This window comes from Dermacentor andersoni, chromosome 1 (assembly GCF_023375885.2).
Source record: "Dermacentor andersoni chromosome 1, qqDerAnde1_hic_scaffold, whole genome shotgun sequence".
Classification (NCBI taxonomy): Eukaryota; Metazoa; Arthropoda; class Arachnida; order Ixodida; family Ixodidae; genus Dermacentor; species Dermacentor andersoni.
In genome coordinates this window covers 161,481,266-161,503,158 of record NC_092814.1, presented here as the reverse complement: position 1 = coordinate 161,503,158, position 21,893 = coordinate 161,481,266, and the positions used below count along the sequence as shown (strand labels likewise).

The following is a 21,893-nucleotide window of genomic DNA, read 5'->3' as shown; positions in this document are numbered from 1 at the left end:
CAATTATACCTCAAAATTAGCCTGTGTTCTTAAAATATTCCTCGACACTCCACTTCAACTCCAGAATTAAGAGGGCAGCCTTGATATAAGTGTTCAAATGGCTCCTTGTTTGAGCTATCATTGGGAGGTGGTACCAAGTTGTCATGTGGTGCATGGTAGTTCTGAAGTGCCCTGCACATACTGTATGCTTTGGATAAGGGGAGTTTAGATGGACAGGCCCAGCTCACGCAATTGTGGGGAAGGCATGAGGGCAGAAGGGAGGGAATAAAGAGGCTAAGCAGTTGGCATGAGGTCACCATGGCCAGTAGGTATAGAGGGTGTAAAGACAGCCCCCAGATACACATAACATCATTAGTGCATCCACCACCTGTCAGCTTTACGTGTTATAGCTAAGCTGTACGAGATGTATGCATGTGTAAGGGTTGGTGTCGGGCATGTCAAGAGGGGTAGCTGGCCCATGCCATTGTCAGACTCATCCATGCTAAGGACGTTGTTGAAGGCAGGAACATGTTCTCATTGGGAACGAGGAGTGCTGGGTTTATTTACAATATCTACATGGAGAGTGCAGAATGTTACATCTCATCAGTCTAGCATGATTGAATTGAAGCACCCTGAGGAGCCGAAAAAGCCCGCTTAAGCTGCCTCTGTCCTTGCTAGATACCTAGGCCAGGGAAATCTGCTGCCCCGCATTAATCCAATTAGAGCATCCAAAGTTGTCCAAAGACCCGCGTTGAGGGTGAGGGCTCACGCAATCATTCCCGCATCTTTGTTCACTGAACACCTAGAAAGGTGGGTAGCTTCGTAGACGGGGATTGTCACGCTTGACTCAAGCTGGCGGGTCTTGGTTCCTGGGATGACACAGAGTCTGTCAAACAACCGTGGCAGCTACCAGAGTCCGTGATGAAATGCCGTAGAACACCCTTTTCCAGGAGTTTCTTGATCCCATTGGTCCGTGACGGCGACAGTGAACCAACAAACGACTCGATCTGCCAAACGTGTCTCGCTTTGCTGGTGCTGGAGATCTGTCCAAGGGGGATGCATTGTTAGCTTCCCGAAACGGTTTCTCGCAGGGGGGCAAGAGAGGCTAGAACGTCACTACCCCCGCTGGCCGATCGTAACAGCACGTTGCTGCCTAGCAAGCATGTACTAAGCTGGCATGTGACTGAAAAGATGGCAGTAATGGCATTGCTGTGGTGGTATGTTAAAGCTGTTGATTAATACTTCTCGGGTTCCCCAGTTAAGCTGTCACATCATAACCAGGCATCCTCAGCATTTACTTGGTTCTTCCTCAAGTTACCTCTCATCAAAGTAATTCCAGTATTATATTGTTACGAGGCATTCTCAGCATCTACCTGAGGTTCTCTCTCAACCTACTTCTCGTCGCAGGAATTGCCAAGGCACATTAACGAACAGCAGTGTCTACTTCAAACAAAGAGTGACACTGTCCTACACTCGGTGGATTTGCAAGTGCAAGGGTAATTAAGATTTACCACAACAAATAATAATTAAATTAAAAATGCTAGCTAAGACTGCCTATAAGCCACATGCATGATACCGCAGCTTGTACTTCCAGATGGAGTATACAGTACACCCGTGTCACACGGGCACTTTTCAACGGCCATCGAGTCGATGGCCTTTGAAATTATCTCTCTATAGACTTGATGGAGTTGCATAACTGCTACTCTGCAGCCGTTGAAATGTTTCTATAATTTGAGACCTAAGGCTTGTGTCGCTACCGTTGCAAGCAGCTATATTCTACATCACTGAGAGTGATTAGCCCTAACAATTATTCCAAATACCTCAAAAGCGCACCTCCATTTCTATATGGATTTGAATGTCATAGTGATGTAACATACTATTTTAGTTATGCTATTGTTGTGCTTGTTTGCACAATCCATATGTTTAGTACGGATTGATGCCAATTTTGTTAGAGCACTCTGGCAACATTGGGGCTGCTGGCGACAGTGTTTGTCATTGTGCCAGACTGGTACTCGTTGCTGAAAGAAAATAATTCTTACAAGGTAAACACTTTTTTGCTATTTGTTTTCCTTTGAATACATTGTTTACTGCTAGTTGGTGAAAAAAAAAGAATGCTGTTAATGAGGGTGCCCATGACCGCCACTCTAAGGCCTTCGAAATCTCTATAGAGCTCAGCGCAACTCCGTTGAGTCAACATATTGACATTGAACTTGAAGGTCGTTGAAGCTGTACATGTAACAGCAGCTACTTCGTTATTGAGTCAATAAGGCTATGATTTGAAGGCCTTTGAAATACTCTGTAATGCTGGTATAAAAATAATTATCGATAAATTATATTGAGTACAAATACAAGGTAATCAACAACAGCTACTTGGGAAAAAATTATATTTGTAAGCGAATCTGTTGGTGATGCTCTTTCATACTCATGAAACCTACCGTATTTACATGATTGTAAGTCGACCCTCCCATATCGCGTGCGACAGGGAAAAAAAAAAGCACTGCCATTCCACACTGTGAAGGATTACCAGCGAAGCTGTGTACGTGAGCCCCTTAATGGCGAACTGCAGCTCCACCGCGGGTCGGCCCGGCATTGCACTATCCTCGGAATCGGTCCACGTATGGGAAGTGCTCAACCCCTGTTTCACCTCCGCCGCGGGTCGGCGCGGCATTGCGCCACCTCCGGGATCGGCCCACGTATGGGGAGTTTTTTTGCTTACAACACGAAAATTTTCTTGGAGGGTAGAGGTATACAGCTTTGCTGTAAAATAGAAAGGCACACCCACGGGCGCATTCCACAACGAAAATTTATTAGTAGCTGGCATAGTCACTGGACTACTCGTCCTCACTAGTGCTGCCATCGTCACTGCTGCTACGGTCCCACAGCACGTCGTCGTCCAGCGAAATTCCGCATTTGCATGCATAAGTGCGCTTGCATACATAAGTCCACGCCGAAAGCACCCAACCACACACAGCCGTCAGGGAGGCTCTTCTGCCGCCAGCGACTCGTACTCACGGCGGAGAAGGTCCTTAAAAAGCGAAGATCCAGGCTTGTGTCATGACCATGTCGTACGTCACTGGCAGGGACCGATCACACATTTCAGCGATGTACGCCGCAAGCTTGGCCTCCAGCTCCGGAAAGCGTCCCGACTCCGGCCCGCGGAAACCTCTTCGTTTGCCGTCACAGGTGAAAATTTTGCTTCGCTGCAGTTGCCATTCTCGCACCATCCATTAAAAAACATCAAACTTCCGGCCCGTTGCGAAGTTGTTTGTTTCTTCAGCGTAAAGGGCGGCAGCCCTCTTGAACGCTGCTGTGAACGAGCGCCGAATGTTTGGTGGACTCCGAGCACTCATGACGACTGAGGAAGCACGGAAGTAACACGTGGCCGGCAGTCGAATCCAACGCATGAAACTAAAGAGCTACAGGCTCCGTGGCTACAGGAAAAGAGAAACACGTGAGCTGTGTCGGCTCTTCCATGAACTATCGATACTCCCCCGCAAGCGCCGCTGTTTTGAGGGTGTCGCCGCAAATGGAACAGCGGCACTTCCATGAACTATCGATACTCCCCGCAAGCGCCGCTGTTCTGAGGGTGCCGCCGCAAATGGAACAGCGGCACTTCCATGAACTATCGATACTCCCAGCAAGCGCCGCTGTTCTGAGGGTGCCGCCACAAATGGAACAGCGGCACTTCCATGAACTATCGACACCCCCCATGAGTGCTGTGTGCGCTGTAAAACTCTCAAAAATGTTGAAATACCCTTCCAAAAAAAAGCGAACAAACGCGCGGGATGGCGGAAAGCTACGGGTCGGGCCGTAGGGCAAGCATACTCTCTTGATATCTCGTTGGTCTCGCTTTCTTTGCGGTGCCATGTCTTGGTTTCGATTGTAAGTCGACCCCCCCCCCTCCCCACACACACAAGATTTTCAAATTTTAGAAAATAGGTCGACTTACAGTCGTGTAAATACGGTAAATGTAGATCTTAAAGGAACTTCAGCAGTAGATAAAAAAGAACATGGACATAGAATTTCAAGTGGAAGAAAGGCAAGATTTGTGCCTTCAGTAATTTTTTAAGGTGTGTGCAAGTTATTCTGTAAAAGAGATTTTACAGCGCCACCAAAGGAAGTACACCCTGGCAGTCGTGAACGCGATCAGCCAACAGCAAATTACCGCGTCGGCCACGGCAGGATCCCCCACCTCGGCTGACATATTAGCAGTGGCGATCGCACTCGCTCACGCGGAGCGTTCGCAAAGGGACTCGGTCGTGGTCACGGACCCCCAGGAGACATGTCGCATGTTTCTCAAGGGGCACGTGACTGCGGCTAGCCACGCGATAATCCCCAAATCATTCAACCACCATCATCGCCTACTCTGGTGCCCGGGCCACGCGGGGGTACAGGGGAACGAAAAGGCTAACGCGTTAGTTCTAGGGTCCACTAACCGAGCGACGGCGTCCTGTTCTAACCCCAACCACCCGCACTATCCCTCACAAAATTCCACCAATTTAAATGCCACAGACATCCTTGCTCATCAGCGCGGAGTCCGCAGAAAATATCCGCCGCCTCACCCACAACTTCGCGGGGAAGAGGCCGCCGATTATCGTAAAATACAGACCGGGGTATTCCCCCATTTAAAATTGCCAAATGCCATGTATCCCACTCGTTATAGGGCCAAATGTCCTTGGTGCGGTGGCATACCTACCCTAATACATATAACCTGGGAGTGCACTAAGCACCCTCATAGGCCAAATACCAGTAACACAATGGAGCAGTGGGAGGCACAGCTCGCCCGCTCCGACCTGGCAGGACAAAAGTCCTTAATTAGCCAGGTCAGGCAGGCGGCAGATGCCATTGGGGCCCTGGACTGAGAGGCACCGACCACCCCTCCTTCAAATCTTTTCCATTTCAATAACGTTTCTATCTATCTATCTACAAGTGACAAATGCTTAACCTTATTTCAAGCTCTACCAAACACATTATTGTGCTGTTGCTGCTTTTGCATCAAGTGCATGTATTTGCTTCTTCATTGTCATGAGGACTGTGGTGGCAGCTTGGAGGAAAATATTTTACTTCACATACAGAGATCAAGACCATGGCATTTGCTTCCACTGTTCAGCTATGGCAACCAAGACATCTATATCTATATCTGATGTTTACTGCATTGCATCTTGTAATCCATGTGGCTGCTCAATTGCCTCATCGTATACAGTGAGAATACTGTATATTCTATCTTAATTATGTATGCATTTCTTCAGCTAATGGCAGTGAGCATTGCTTTTACCTGCAGAAAGCAGTAATTATCATTATAGAGCAACATGCAGAAGATGTGCCACCAACTCAAACATGTTTCATTCATTCAAAGTGTTAAATTTGTCCTGTGACAGAGGTATATCAATTTTAATATGAAACATGAACTTCCAGGTTCGATGCCGCTGCACAGGAAGTGTAAAGGCAGCCATTTGCAGAGATTATGGCACACATAAGGCCATTCTCAGCAGTTAAAATTAATTGGGAACCTCCAATCCTTCAACCTTCTTTAAAAGTTATGGCGCTGTGACCAAGAGATGAGAATGGAACACTAGAACTTCTTAATTTACACTCAATAGTACCTCTCACACCCAACTCTTTCACTGAGTGAATGACTGAGCCTGCAACCACCCTCACACTCAGGTTTCTTGCAGACTTCAATTGCCTAGTTTCAATTAATGCCAAATGAAAAGCTCAATAATACAACCAAACATTATACGTAATTACTGCTTTCGCTCTCTTGGTTCAGCTTTGGGGCATAAATGCTTAATTACACTTAACTTTGTCTTACAGCATTGTTTCCATTTCGTTTTATGTCAGCCTGCCAACACCACATATCACCACTCCAAGGATAATGCTCATGACCATGGCTCTCACATGCTTTGAGATAAACTGCCATTCAGAGGTAAGCAAGGTACCACTGTAATATAACTGAAATGTTTTGGGGCAAGTGAAAAAAAAAAAAAAATTTAGTGTAACGCATTTGTCGAGTTCCAGTATGTCTTTATTTAGATTAAATAAAACAGTACAAGAACTGACATTTGTAATCATGGAACACTGCTCTCACTCTTAACACTAATACTCTCAATGCATCATGTAACTTTCACTTTGTTAGCTAAGGTGTGAATCTGTCAAACTTTTTTTGTGTGGTCTGAATGCAATGCCATAAAAACCTACTGCTGCTAATCTTTTCATTCTTTTGCCATTTCTTGCAGAAAAGTTTGCATGCCAGCATCAGCAGACTTGATCACAGTATTGATCGGCACAAGCAACAAGCCTCACAGAAGGAAATCAAATACTTTGTTCTTCCTTGTTTCCTCCAAAACCCTGATACTGCATTAACGCTTAGCCGCATCAAACACATTGCGGGTACCTGCTTAATAGCCTCTTCCCAGGTGCTCTAGCAAGGTTTCACACCATAAAACATTTCCATGTACTTAGGCATGTACAGTTCATATACAAAATTAAATGCTAGTCGCTATTCCACATATCTTCACATAAGGTTTTTGTAACAGATTGATGTGCCTGTTATGTACACCATATTTTACAGGATGTTCCCAAAAAGACAAGACAGAAATGGACGACAGCCCTCTAAGCGAAACAGCAATTGCAGGATGAGCAACCACACTCGAGAGAGCAGCGGCTGCCAAGCAGGCAACCAAATGCCTGCTTAGCCCCACCAACCAGAGAGTGAAAGAACAAGAACCAAGCAGAACAAGATGCAGAAGTAATGCCAAGCAGTAGTTCCCTCCAACCCAGAGCAGTACTGCACAAGTTCCAGGATCACACCTTGCACTAAAGATAACAAAGTCTAGATACAGCAGTTAAGCAAGGTATGCGCACAATTGCGTTAAAATAAACGCAAGATGCAGTGTGTTCATGACCACCAGGTTTGTTGCCGAGAGCTTTGGCTGAATCTAGACATTGCAGCATTAAATGTGACACACAACTCACTAGAGGGGGAAATGGGGGGGACTACACAGGCAGGCATATCTTTACCTTTCACACAGAATATTCAACAACAGGCTTTTTATTTTTATTAGTTTGAACACAGGAAATGGGATTTCATAAAACAACATCTTCATCAAACAAAAAACAATGCAGAAGCTGGGGCGGAAATGAAGGGAGGAAGCACAAGGAGGAAGCAGGCAGGTGTCAGCAGCCTTATACAGGTAGCAGCAGTTACAGCAGGATAATAAGAGCCTTTGCACACGAGTATGAGCAGATAACAGCGATGGTGCAAGTGTCTCTCCACGCACTTCCAATTGCCACTTCCAATTCTAGTTCATGCAGCACAGCTCTGTCTTGCTCTTCTCCTTGCAGCTATGCATGGGAGCACTGTCACACAGGTACCCAGGCTGCTGGCTAATGCTATAATGAAGCACACTTTTCTGTCCACAGTCTCTGCAGCACTGGGATGGCAGTCTCACTCGCTGCTTGCCACCTGGCCATCAACTCGCGCACCAAGCTTGGTCGGGGAGCAGAGTGGCTGAACGGAGCAGGAGACCTTTCCCTCCAGTCAACAGCAGAATGTAGCAGCAATGTGGAATGCATTTACTAGGAGACCACTTTATACAAACATAGAACTATCAAATGTTTATACACACAGGAAACCGCACACTAGTGTATCAGCCTTTCCCATGGCCAGATTGCAACAAAGCATAACAAAACACAAAACAAGCAGCAGCACACACAAAAAAGAAAGTGCTGCCTGAAGCTGAGGAAACTGTTTAAAAAAAAAAGGATACCAGATGCCAAGACCTGGGTAAGAGTGGCCCTTTATCTCTCTCTTAAAAAAATAGGAGGCTGTCAAGCACAGTTATCTGGATCTGTGCCATGGGCCCAGTTTACTTGACAAAAGTGTTGGTGTTGGCAACCTGCCGTTGTGCTACCCAGGCTGTGAAGACATCTCTGAAACAGGAAAAGCAATTTCTTACACAGTGCAACACACTGATGTTCCTATTACTAAGTACATGTGCTGCAAGATCAACCTTTTACTTCGACAAATGTTACTTAAATAGAGTTTTTCATTCAAGAAAGCAAGAGCTCTGGGTGTTAGCATTTACTTCTTATGGCTGCTTCATGGACAGGGTTCACCAAATGAGAGATACACTGCATGGATCTACAGCTTGTGTGCTCATTGAATACTTGAATATGCAATCACAGTAACACTGCATACCTTAGATGTCAACTGCTGGTACCACATGAGCACAGAATGCTTTTAAACTGATAAGTCTGTGCACTCAATGGCCACGTGGGTAGCTCTAACAGGTATTGAGTCAATATACAGTAAAATATTGTTAATTCGAACTCAAAGGGGACCATAAAATTGTTTGAATTAAGCGGAGTTTGAATTTGTGGGCGGGCACTAGAATGAATGGCCATCACGCCACGCTGCGCGGACAGAACCCAAAGAAGCCACCTCTGGACTCGTTATCGCGAATTAGGCGCAACTACACATTTGTGGCAGGTGATTCCGTAAATTAAGTTCATGGAGCTGCAACAGCGAACAAAATTAATCGATCAGTCAGTTATATGCCAGAAACAAACACCGACATGCATTTATGTGAGCAGCAAGCCTTAATGTTGACATGACATTATTTATGCTCCAAAACACATTTGTTTGCAGGGCAGGATTAACGCAATCAAAATGAAAAGTAATTGGCAATATGCATTTGCTTGGGTTTCTTCTGTTGCGACTCCATGAGCATCGTTTGCAGCTTGCCCAAGAGCTCCAGCGCAGCGTTCGAATTCTAATCTGCTGAGAAATAATGTGCTGCAACATCCAGCACTGGCGCCGCCGGCGCCTGCCGCGGAAGCGAAATGGCTGTCACACCAGCATGTGCGCAAGCTACCCGAATTGCGTGAGCACATGCAAGACAGAGCGCGCGCATGCGCCATGGAAACAGCTGTTCGCTGCGATCATGTAGTTGCGCTCTCAGACAAAGAGATGGCGCAAGCCATGTAAACCAGGGGCTCTAAACCAGGGGCTTCAAGTTCGAATGAATTGTTGTGGATACCGGCGCGTTCAATTTATCGGGAGTTTCCCCCCATTGAAATACACAGCACTGTGCCGGGACCAGGGCGTCAGTTCAAATTAACTGTTCTAATTAATTGAGTTCAAATTAACGAGCTTTTACTGTAGTTCATCAAGTGAATGGAGCAGCACAGAACTACCAAAAATCATAGTAGCCCTCGACAGAAACATGCGGCCATATCTACAGCTTTTTTACACTGATGCTATGTACACTCTATATTAGAATAAACCTAATCAAAATTATTCAAACTTACATAAAAGTGCAAGATGAGTACTTTCACATAGAAGCTCCGGCTAACGGAGTGACATTGCTAGAGCACTAAGAAAAATTTAACACTGTTGCATGAAAAATGCACAAGCACAATAATGTATTAAAAAAGATGAACACTGATAAGTGACAATACATGCACTTTTATTTCTTTAAAATATTTCTCACAGTTTGTACCTTTTGGTGATAACGACTGCAGCTGGAAATGGTATTGCTATAACATCACAATGACTACCGGTTGTTGCTGTAGTGACAGTGGCAAGTTGACAAAAATATAAAGCTATTGACCCTACAGTCACTAAACTTACTAATACCAAATGAGCTTTAGGCAACTTATTACAAACATGGCCCATTTACTCCGACAACTTTTTCTTGGAAAACATGGTCTGGCCATTATGTCCTTTATGTTATTTTTGTTTTTATTTCACAATTTTGCAATGAATGTGAATGTTCAAATAACTGCATCTTAAGTTCCTACTGAACCAATGCGGTCGAAGCCTTGCTAATGCCCATGATGACCACGAAAGCAACACATATAAATTATACAGGGTGATCATTTTAAAGTTGTATGGAACTTTTAAAAATCACCTGTGGCATATAGCATAATTCTTGTTTGTGAGCTGGATTATTTGAAGAGGCAGACATTACGAGCACGAGAAATCGAAACACATATTCAACTAATTTTAAAAAATCAATAATTAACTTTTTAGTTATACTCTACGGCACATATTACAATTTAGAAATTGCAACTGGTTAGCTTGCAAGACGTATCCACTTGAAATGAATTTCCAGGGTGACACCAGTTTCGAGATATTATTTCCCAAAGTGTGGAACAAAATACAAGGGTGTTTCAGTTACTTTTGTGCGTCAATGCATAGAAGAACATTTTGTAAAAGAAGTAAGTGGAACAACAGTGCATTTTGATGGCAAGTTTGATGGCGCACATGTGTTTGACTTGTGTTGAATGTGTGTCGTAATTTCTCATGAAATTATTGTCCGCCTCCCTAAATAATCCAGCTCAAGGACTAGAATTATGTTATCCACAACAGGCAATTTTAAAAGTGACCCTGTCTTTCACAAGTTGCACACTGATGCTTTCGCATGTCAAGGTCTTGCACAACACTTTTGCCAGTGCATACAATATGTCAGTTTATGCTGTGGAATATTGATCAAATGTAAAGTGAACCAAATGCTTGCTATGAAAATTTTGCATAACAAGGTAGTTCATGATTATTTTCGAGCAACAATCACCTTCAGTTCGACAATGCATGCATTAAAGAGGTTTATTAAAGCATTTTAGCTGTCACACCTTCGCGTGCCTGTCAAGCTGTGAAGTTTACAATTTATAAAAATCCAGCGGACATCATGCCAAGGGAAGGGTACAACAGAGGGAATAGTAAGAATTCTTCAAATGTCTTCCCTGAGCACTTGCCTTCTTTTGGATACATACACACATGAATGATTGATTTACCTTTAGACGTAGCACACAAGCAGAGAAAACTTTGAAAAGTGGAGAATGACAAGCAGCACAATGTCTTTTTTTATATCAAGGTTACTTATTCAGCGACTAAACTGGTGCCTATTTTGCCTGCTAAAGGAACTTGTCCATACAAAATGGCTCTAAGCAAGTACCCCTCTGGCACCCTTTCGCCAATGGCAAATTTCCAATGGTCGGGTAAAAGACTGATGAGTGAAACTTTCTCGTGAACAGAATTAATTTTTCGTGAAACTTGATGCAACTTTCGTAAAATGAAAGAATGAGCCCTTCTTTGTAAACATTATGGAAAATTCTGGAGAGTCTGCAGGTATGCTTTTGTGATGACCTGTACACGAACTACATATTGAAAAATGTCAGCATGTCAGCAATTACTTCACTCATCCAAGTTTCTGCAGAACTATGGCAGTGAAGTATGCAACTCTGCTTCCAAATGAGACATTAGCATAATGGACATAAACCACTCAGAAACTAATACCCCTGTCATATGGCCACCTCAAGCTTCATTTAACTAGGATTGTCTTTATCATGAGGGAGATAAACACAGTGACAATGTCCTCCTTCTGCTAAGGTAGTTTATGAAAGGTCTTGGCAAAGGAAGTTGAGCAACCTCTGACAGCTCAAGGAAATGCTCTCAGTCCTAGCCCACTTTGGTTGTGAGTAACCAAACTTAATTTGCTGCAAATATACTTTGGCCAACAAATACAACAGTTTTGTTGCATAATACGCAATGTATAGCATAATGTACCATGACCAAGCTTGACTTAGTTTGCGGTTGTAACTGCCCTACTCTCCTCATGTACCCACTCTGCTAACGACTGACACTTTGGTTTAGCCTTTGGCTCATTGCACACTCTATATTTGCTTGTCATGCTGTCATTGCCACACTAAGTGCTTGCATGCAATGCTTATGGGCAAAGTGTTTTCTGTGAGTACAAAGGCTCAAAGAACACGCAGCAGTCTCCATAAAGTGTGCTCACCTGCAGTGTGAGACGACACACTCGCTGCTGCAGTACTCTCGGTCCCAGTCATGTGACTCAATGGCTGGGTTGGGGCAGCCGTTGCGGATGCATCGCTGGTGGGAGGCTCCTCCAGGCATATGGCCCTGCTGGTCCATCATGCCCCCACCACTGGAAGCTGGGCTGGACAGCGAGGGTGGAGGCTGCAGATTTCAACCGGCGCAACACCCCTCAACAGGCGTGCCACAACGACTACACGCGCCTCGGGGGTTTCTAGCCGTCCACGCCGCAGCAGCTCCACTCAACGCGTCAGCCACGTGATGAGGGGCGGCTAGCGGCGCCACGCCTCCTCCCACCCGTGCACGCAAACATGCATCAGGCACCCAACTAGCAAGAACCAAAGAGCATGCTCTTTTTGTTTACACTTAACCACAAGAAATGCAGGCACACAAAACAGAATTGTTCTTCATACAAGACATCATTCTCAGTCTTCCAATGCAGGTTTTGAAAGGTGAAACTATATTGATGGACAAACTTTAACGAAACTTTATTTTTGACAATATAATGCCACATACTGTGCTGTACACAATGAAGGTAGTGGCTGCTGTGTTGGTATAGCAGCCTACTTAATAAACACCAGTGGCCAATTTAAATAGTACTATTGCAGTTCAAGCACAATTTGCAGAAATGTTCTGGCAACAGTACATATTCATTGAAACAATACATAGCTATTATTACTAATACCTGCAACTCAAAAACTGGCCCAGTGTTTTACCACATGATAGCCCCATAAAGAGGGTTTTATCTTCCTGCAGCACAGCGAGATGCCAATGTATATGTATTTGAGTGCTTTCCAAGGCAGGAGTCTGATTTCTGAGTGTCAGTCTGGGCTTGTCATTAGGTTCAGCAAAGCTATTACCCAACTCATTTTCAAGCAACCAATATTTACAGACATCAGAGACCTATACAAGTCCATTAACATAAAAAAAGGACTCAGCCAAGATGACAACAGAAAAAAAGAAAAAGAAATCGAAAATAATCCAAAATGAAATCAAATGCATTACTGTGCAGTTCTAGAGCAACAAACATGCAGAAGAGCTAGCAAACAAACAAACAAGGCTTCAAAATATGGCACACAGTGGCAGCCATAGAGCCTCGGGTTGGGTTTCAATATCTAAAATATACTCACCGCTGACATCAGGTCAGCAGTGTAGGATGAAGCGGCCACGGAGGCAGAAGCCATCATCATCTGCTGGGGTGGAGAGTGCTGTTGCATCATGGTCTGCTGAGGTGGCTGCTGCTGCATCATGGAGGGGCTCTGTGCCATCGGATGCTAGTTAGAAAAACACAGAACCAGCATGTCCAGTCAGCAACACTGCCTGACAATCACAAATTGATGTGTGAATTGACTGAAGCCTTCCACATAAAAAATCTGACAACTCCAACTGCCCCAATACCATCTCCCTTCTCGCTGTCCCATTGCTCATCAGGGATTTCTATTTCATTTCGTGCATCGCTAGTGGATCGTTTGCTTTTGTGCGAGTAGCAATCCACAAGGTTGGTCCTAGTTTTTCTTTGTTTGATTCATATCTTTTTTAGTGCAGAAACATGCATGGCAGTGCATGCCTGCGTTTTCTCTCCCTTTGCCCAAATGCCTTGTGCATGTGATGCTTTTTACTTGCGATAAATGCCTTGCCGATATCACAAGAATACTATGTGTTATTCATGTAACACTGTTGCCAGCTGTTGCTGGATATGCCACTGCCAAATGAAGTCCTTACACAATACTAATGACATCAGTAACTGTGCTTCTGTTTCATACCACCGTGTTGCATATTTCAAAGAGAAAGAAATCTGTGCTCCATGGAAAAAAAGAGACTGCTCCTAAATAAAAAGATTATGTTCTGGAATAAAGGTCATAGGGGGGGGGGCTTATGTTAAATAAAGAGAATGGGCGAGCGAGCGAGCCAGAGAGAGAGAGAGAGAGAGATGGTACAATAAACCATAGCGGCAGAAATTTCACATTTCCCACAACACTTTGCAGTGAGCTACAATTATATTTCATAATGAAATAGCGATTTTAAAACAATGTTTGCACACAAGAAAAAAGTGATGACTTAAAGACTTATGTTAAAGGCTATGCCAATTACAGCGCAAGAGCTCTGAACTAAAGAAAAGCATTGGGCCACAGAGCTAGTTCACAAAAAGGGTGTTTGAGAAAATGGGTGCTTACCATGTTGGACCATACCTGCTGCTGTGCATTAAGCATGCCCTGGGGCGGGCTCATGGCCATGTACTGATTATGTGGGGAGCCCCCTTCCATGAGCGAGGTCAGCAACGGACTCTTCTTCTGCAGGGGTGACAGGCTCCCCTGGGGTGGTGAGGGCACTGCACTTGACGAACTGACAGGCCCACTCGCGTACAGCGTGTCCGAGTGGTCAGCAGCGGCCTGCCACAAAGTAATCAATCTGTCTTCTTCCCATTTCTATGGAGCATATAGTGCCCAATTACAAAGGAGCATTTATATGGTGCATACATATGCACGCTACCCGAGTTGTTCTTTAATATAACAAGTCGAGACTCCTGTTATAAAGAATATTAATGTAACCAGAGTACCCCTGCTATGACCACCACTGCTATAAAGCTTCCTACCCTGAATTAGTACAATGACACTATAACAGTAAGCCTGATGCTAACATATCATGTAAAATTCACCGGAGGCAACCAAGAAAAAAGCAAAATGTGGCACTAGATTATCGATAAAACTGGGCTGACATCCAAATTAGCACCAAATGTTGCTTCAGCTTCATGTCTGCAATGTACACAAATACCATAACACAAAAATCAAATGATGTATGCAGATCCTGACACATTAGTAGGATGAAGCTACTTGTTCAACACAAAGAAAGGGAAAGTTGGCACCCAATGGAATTCAAGTGGATGCCAACTTTCCTTTCTGCAAATCTGTGGTCACCTTGCAGGCATCTCCACAATTCATTCTGTTAACATAAGGAAGCAATGCTGCGGCAAGCATTTCTGCACTTTGCACTAAATACGAGGGTTGATCCAGAAATAAGGTTCCCATAAATTTTATAAATAGACAACGTTTATTCACATAGAAATTTACATCATTGGAAAGATGAAACTTTGCTCTATTTTTCTAGATAATTGCCATCTTTTTCTACACATTTTTGTAGACGGTGCTCCAATTTCTGTATCCCAATGTCGAAGAACTCCGCCGCCAACCCGCTGAGGAAGCGTTGGCCACTCAAATGTTCCTTTAGCTTGGGGAACAAGTGATAGTCACTAGGTGCGAGTTCTGGACTGTACGGTGGGTGAGGCATGACAGTCCACCCAAAGTTTGCTAAAAGTTCCTGGGTATGACGGGAGACGTGAGGTCGGGCATTGTCATGAAGCAGCGTTATACTGGCTGCCAGTCGTCCTTGCCAGCGGTTCCGGATAGCTCGCCTGAGTTTTCTTAGTGTTGCGCAATAACTGTCCGAGTTGATTGTTGTCCCACGTTCCATGAAATCGTTCAGCAGCGTCCCCTTATGATGCCAAAAAACACTGGCCATGACTTTGCCAGCAGAAGAAGTTTGTTTGAACTTCTTTGCGACTAGTGACTCTGGGTGACTAGTCGCCCAGAGTCACTAGTCGCCCAGAGACTTTCGTTTTGGGAGTGAAATGAAACACCCACGTTTCGTCTCCCGTAATAATGGAGTCCAACAATCCTTCCTCATCTTCTTGACACTTTTGAACAAACTGGCGAGCACAGTCAAGGCATTTCTCCTTGTGGCTTGACGTCAATAGCCACGGTACCCATCGACTACAAGACTTGTGATACCCCAGTTTTTCAGTCAAAGCTCTTTCCACTGTACTGTAAGAACTCCCAGGAGTCTCAAATAAGTTCACGAACAGTGATCCTCCTGTTTTAAAGCACTTTGCATTGGACCATCTCGATAACTGCCTCCGAAATTGACTGTCTTCCACTCCAATCTTCATCGTGGACTTCCTTCCGACCGGCACTAAATCCTCTGCACCACTTTCGGACGTGTTGAACGGACATACACTTGTCGCCATACACCTCTGCCAACTGATGATGAATATCCACAGGTGGAGTCCCTTTGGCATGCAAAAAACTAATTACGGAACGAATATCGCACTTGGCAGGATCAACAATGGGAACCTCCATATTGGACGGCTGCTGAGCCAAGAATGAGCAGCGCAGCGAAGTGCAGCCGGGGGGAATCGAGAGTGGGGGAACAGCTGTGCGCAGCAGTGTTGCCGGATTTGGCCTCGCACCTTCCAGTGTGGCTGGAGCTTTTTGGGACCCTTATTTCTGGATCAACCCTCATAGCTTGCTGCTTTGTAGACAACACAAGCAAAGAGTGCCGCCATGACCACCTCAACATTCAATAAATACTGTGCTGCAATGTGAACCCTTGCCACATAGCATAGTAGTTCTCTAGTAGCTTATTGTCACTCGCTTTCAATGAAGAACGTTAAGAAATTAGCTTTTGGCTAGCAACACTCTTACAGACAGTGGACTCCCTTTAATATGAACATGGAAGGGTGCTGGGAATCTGCCTTACCAGAAGTTCATTTGAAAAGATGTGCACTGAACCCACGTGAAACTAAAGTGTCTTTTCAGCATTCAGTAAAACAGGAAATTAATCTTATGAGGAAAAGAAAAAGACAGAATTTATGTCCCGAGAACATGCTGCAATGCCTCTAAACATAAAGGCACAACCCCATATTACAACAATTTATGTCTGCATCGTGACACAAAGAACAGAGCTAAATTAATGTCTGCATTACAACACAAAGAACAGAGCTAGGATAATGAAATGATTCTAATACGATTATTTTCTTTTTCTTGCTTTGTTACTGGTCTCAGCGGCGTTCCACCTACGTTATCACTAGGATTGGCCGGTTGTAAGCGGTCAATGATAAGAAAGGAGCGAAATCAATGAAAAGGAATTGTCACATTACAGCAGCCCAGAAAATACTGAATGTCTGAAATGAGAGCTGGGCCAGTATAATAGTAACGATTCGTATTGCTCGGCTCTATTCCCTTCTCATCATCCATTGTTCACGACTGGCTGATCTCTGAAATAACATGGGTGGAGTGTTCTCGGACTACTGACGAAGTGTGGAAAGGAAACTAATTGGAATTATTACACTATTCCAGCCCTGAAAAGGGTTGTACTTCTTGTAAATGCATCATAGCAAGCAAATACATGCATAAAAATATGCTTATTTTTAAAATAGCTGATTTCTGTGTTAATTATACTGCAACATGATAATTTATATGAAATAATTACCCATTATAGCAATCTAATACATACAATTAAAACCGGTAACATAGAATAACTTCCTGACAGGTGGCAAAAGTTCACATTACTGACTACAGCATGGCAGCACCTGCTTTTCCTAGTGTCATCCAATTAACGACTGCATTTTGTTAAGCACATGGCAGGAGCCATACTTTTCTCATGTTGGCTGCACCAACCACAACCAGCCAAACATTGCTAATGTGGCTAAGCCTTTTCTATAGTTTTATTAAGTGACAAAAGTCTGGCAAAATTGGCTACGGAAGAGCCCTTTCAACAAATAATCGTAGAAACTAAGATGCATAAACATATTATTTACGTGCAGACATAAATATGTGTGCCAACTGCTAAAATCGCACATGAAGGCACTTGTGACATTATTTATGCTACTCCCCTTTATTGTTAACAATACAATACAATACAACCAAATCTCTGCCATAAACCTCCTTTTGTTCATAAATGCAACTTCAGCTACTGCCATATGCATTAACGCTTATGTAAATGATGCGGAGAAGACAGAAAGTCTATATTAACAATCCTTCCATTCGCACCTTTCCCAATATCTGTCTTCACTCAGCAGATGTTTCTGTTCAAACAAAATCAAGAACCGTGGCAAGCTAATCACACGAGCTCCAAGATGATGTGCCACTTCCCCCCCCCCGCTAAGGCTATGGCGCGACTAATATCTATAGAGCAATAAAACTGCTCGGCCTGTAACGGCGCCTCTCAATAGCCTTTCTTTTCAGAGGAGGAAATTATCGGTCCTCTCGGCAGAATGGGTATCACGTCACGCAGCATGTGGCGCAAACGCAACGCGTTCGTCAGGAGCGGCGATGACTCACTTCTATATAGGGCGAGTCGCGAAGGGGGCGGTGCACATTCTTTGCGACAAAAGGCAGACGGGGCGGTTTCTCGGCACCCATAAGAGAAAATTTGGCGCAGCTCATTGCGCTACTGCGCACTGAATAGATCGACTACCATGCGGGCCTTCGCGGCCTCAAGCGCAGCGACTCGCTAGATCCACAGGATGGACCGAAGGAACGGGGCACCCCGTATGGTCGGTCCGCCCCTCTCTTGCGGCCAACGCGGGCGCAGCGCCGGATAACCGCCACCCGACGCTGCCGCAAGCTTTCTTAAGGACGAAGTTCGCCGCCTCATGCTTGCAATCTTTCGGCGCGAAAATAGAGAGTTTCATCAGTGCACACATTCGTATTAGAACATGATGCACGACCAACGTGAGCCGCGGCAGCTCGCTGAAATCATGTGACTGTCCAAGGTGGAGGTAAGTAGGTACAGTATCCACCAGTATGTTTCGTAAGCCATTAGGGCCGGTATAATTCTTTCCGCTCGATTTTATGCCAGTCTTATCATCCACTGTTCACAGCCGGCTGATTCCACTGATAACACGGGCGGAGCGCCTCTCTCACCACTGACGAAGCCCGAAAAGCGCGAAAGGGAATCGCATCTGAAAAGACGTCGCTACAAAATCCCGGTCCAGATATCGCCAGCCAGCCAGGACTCGCTGATCAGTCACCAGCACGGCCCGTGACGCGGACGCACCGGCAAGCATGCACGTTCGTCGCGGTGATGCGGCGTCCGCTTAGATCAAGCTCGGCGTGCCGATCGGTGCCTGCAGATGCGCAGCATGGAGCGGCGCTCTCCAGAGTCAGTCACGCGCTCAAAATATAGTAAATAAGCGTAGCTTGGGCGTCCTTCGGAATCCACCCATTTTCTTCAGCTTACACCGTTTCTTGTGGCATTCAGTGAACGGCACTTTCGCTTGCATTTTAGGCTCGTGCTGACCGATAATTACAATGTTCCCGTTCCTCACCGCCAACATGCACTATCGGAACACCCCCGTAATCAATATTCAAAATCGTAGCGGTAATGGTAAGTGATAAGTTCGCCAGACAACGAGGTAAAGAACTGCATGAGTGTGAAATCGCGAATGGCTATGCTTTTACGCAGCGCGCATATTGCGAACCTACTTCCTGCAGCGCAGGGCACATATCCACATGACGCAGCGCCGTGTAAATAGCGAATACAGCGCGCATCGTACATCGTATACGCCATCTGGTCAAGGCCTCGCAACAGCGTAAGTTGGCTATCGACAAAGAGATAGTAATTTTGCAAAACTAAACAACTAACCGTCGCAAGCACGCACGGCACGTCGACATTGCTTCGTTCGGCAAGCCACACTTGGAACAGGCAACGCTGCCGAATCTACGCAAGTAGTGCGCTCAAGGAAGCATCGCTTCGTTAATGTGACACACTATTTTTTGGCCGCGAATGCGCGTAGTGAGAGACGTCTCTCTAGCCTTCCTTGCATGGAAGGTTCTTCCATGCTTCGTATACAGCCTGACCTACTTTTCCCCCTTAGCTACATTAAAAACAATACATCGCTTACATATACTTCGTATTTGTTGAAATTTCGCAGCAAGATCGTGTTTTATGGTGCGGATCGTTCAGCACTTGGCACTGTTACTTGCTTGATTTGACATGAAACAAGAGCGAAGATGCCGGATGCAAAATCGCCTTTTGGTTTCCTTGACAGATCAGGCAAGTAACAGTAACTGAACTATCCTGAACATAAAATGCGATTTTGCGACATTTGAGCAAGAACAAAGCAACGCTCAAACTTTTTCCCTTTCAGTTCTTAAGTAAAAAGAAACGCATGTCACTGTATAAAACGGGGTGTACGCAAGCTATAAACCTCCGGCTCCATATTACGATTCTCGATACGCTTTTGCTACGGTCTCGAACGACGAGTTTGCTTTCCAACATTATTTCGAAGTCTCTGCTAAACATTAAACGAAAATACTGCGTTTTATTTTCAACTGCGGCAACAAATTAGAAAACACAGAAGGTTCGTTTTACAGCAGTTCGAACCAACGCGCTAGATTCGGGCCCAGTACAGAAGCACTAAAAAAGGGAAGAAACAGGTGACGAAGGTGAAAAGGTTGCCTACCCTAGAAACAAGGCTCGCCCGGTAGGCAGCAAGGGCCTTCAAGTATTCCTTTTTGGCAGCTTCGGTCTTCTTCTTGTACACGTTCTTGTGGTCTGCTTCAAGGCCGTCCCACATGGATGCCACTATCTTGGAGACTTCGCCGAAGCTGGCGTTAGGGTTCTGGCCCTTGATGGCTGCTTGGGTGTCGCGGAAGAACAGAGCGTACGCCGACACGGGCCTGCAGTAGACACAAGTCGACGTCAGTTCGCGCTTCTACGTCAAAGCCGTCCGCATGACAAATGTGGAACCAAACGGTAAAAGGAGAGGGGACAAACAAATGACAGAATCGAAGCTAAAAAGCGCGATCGAATTCAAGAATTTAGAACAAAACCTCAAATTAACAAAGCCGCTAGCAATTCCATGGTATTAACTTCAGAGGACCACAAGAGGCGTAAGGTGCTTTCAATTTCCTACCGGCACTTCCTCTCCGAAGGCAGTGCTAAACGTCACCGCCACGGAGGAAGGAAATACTAGGAGGAAGCATTGTCCCGCAGAAAGCCTTCGCAAGTCAACTCTCTGTGAAGCCATTCGCCTTCTTTCTCCGACAAAGTCGGCTAAACACATGACCCTGCGCAACTTCGGCCGTTTAAATGACAACGCACAAGTTTGTTGTCATCGTTGCAACGTACAAGTGCGACGGCCGCACGTTGCTGTCGCACTCGTCTTTTCTGAAGTGCGTGCGCTGAGCGCAGCGGACGAAGACACTAAAGCTTACCGCGACATGATCACGTGTTGGGCCGATGTTTCATAGCTTCAATTTTGTTAGGTAATGCTCCCTTCTAGTTCTTCCTCCACGCTCGCCGCTCACAGACATTATGACGCCTACTGCGGAAGCTATGCTATTGGTCGCACAGGTTTTGCGAGAGCTAGCACGTGGACTCATTGCGAGTTAAGGTTCCCACGCAATCTCAAATCTGCACGAGGGTCTGCGGGGGCAGGAACGCAGATGGTGAGGAAAAGCTCTTAAGAGGAAGCCACTGAGTGGTCCAAGCCTGGTTAGGCCCCTCATAGTTGACGTAACTGTCCATGAGGTGTGAGATATTGTCACACACACACACACAAGAAAAAAAAACGACATAACGTTTTTATTTTGGCGATTCCATCAAAAACTGCGCTGCATTCGCCAATAAAAGGAGGCCGCCTGGCTGGGGCACACCAGCGCAGCCAGCCAAGCCGCCCCTTGGCAGAGGGGCGCGTGGTGTAGTTGGGGAAACTGACTTTTGTGGCTCGTTGGGGTCCCTCTTCTTCTTCTTCTTGGGCATCTTGGCTTTCTTGGCGGTCTTGCCTCCGCCGTTGTCCATGAGCGGCTCAGGAGAAGGCCGCTTCACGCCTCCAACCAGCTGCGCAAGGTAAGACCGAACACAGTGAGGGCCGGCCTCAGTATCGAAACGCAACATTAGCTTTACACAGGAGCCGCGCTAGCGTGGGCTGTTTTTATCAGTACACAGATGACCTTTAGGCCAGGCGCGAGTTAAATGATCAGCTCGTGCAAGTCACTGCGTCAGTCAATGCTAGGCTTGACCCACGGAAGAAATCTCGCAATAGTGGTGCAAGGCTCCAAACTACATATCTGAGTAGACGTCAGCCATCTGTCTCTTAAGATGGAGTCACGCTGCTTCCGGGTATTTAAAGACGTGCCAGAGCTGCCGAAGCAGACTACAGTCGCTCTGTCAATATTCGCCCCCCACATCTAACGCCAGCAGAGTACAAAGAGGCCCAACCACTACGCGATGTTGGAACGCTACGTCAAATTCCTTTGATAACATAAATCTGTCTTCTTTAAAGTCTAGCCAG

General features: G+C 45.4%; 1 protein-coding gene and 1 long non-coding RNA gene across 9 annotated transcripts in view; one reads left to right on the top strand and one right to left on the bottom strand.

Annotated features, from left to right (window-relative positions):
• Positions 1 to 1,940: 1,940 nt before the first annotated feature.
• Positions 1,941 to 6,244, top strand: LOC129380788 (uncharacterized). The gene is made up of 2 exons (XR_008608965.2): positions 1,941 to 2,021; positions 5,794 to 6,244. It is a non-coding gene; the product is annotated as an uncharacterized lncRNA (long non-coding RNA).
• LOC126547124 (TOX high mobility group box family member 4-B-like) overlaps positions 5,983 to 21,893 on the bottom strand; it is a 764,451-nt gene continuing 748,540 nt past the window's right edge. For 6 of the 8 annotated variants that reach the window (XM_050194994.3, XM_055062671.2, XM_050194995.3 and 3 more), the window contains 6 exons: positions 21,318 to 21,439; positions 20,061 to 20,277; positions 13,993 to 14,208; positions 12,949 to 13,092; positions 11,781 to 11,962; positions 5,983 to 7,911 (listed from right to left, as the gene is read on the bottom strand). In XM_050194994.3, coding sequence (XP_050050951.1) covers positions 7,848 to 7,911; positions 11,781 to 11,962; positions 12,949 to 13,092; positions 13,993 to 14,208; positions 20,061 to 20,277; positions 21,318 to 21,439 — 945 coding nt within the window. In that variant the 3' untranslated portion in view covers positions 5,983 to 7,847. The remainder of the gene's footprint in view (positions 7,912 to 11,780; positions 11,963 to 12,948; positions 13,093 to 13,992; positions 14,209 to 20,060; positions 20,278 to 21,317; positions 21,440 to 21,893) is intronic. The other 2 variants (XR_008608964.2, XM_055062672.2) reach the window with 2 other exon arrangements.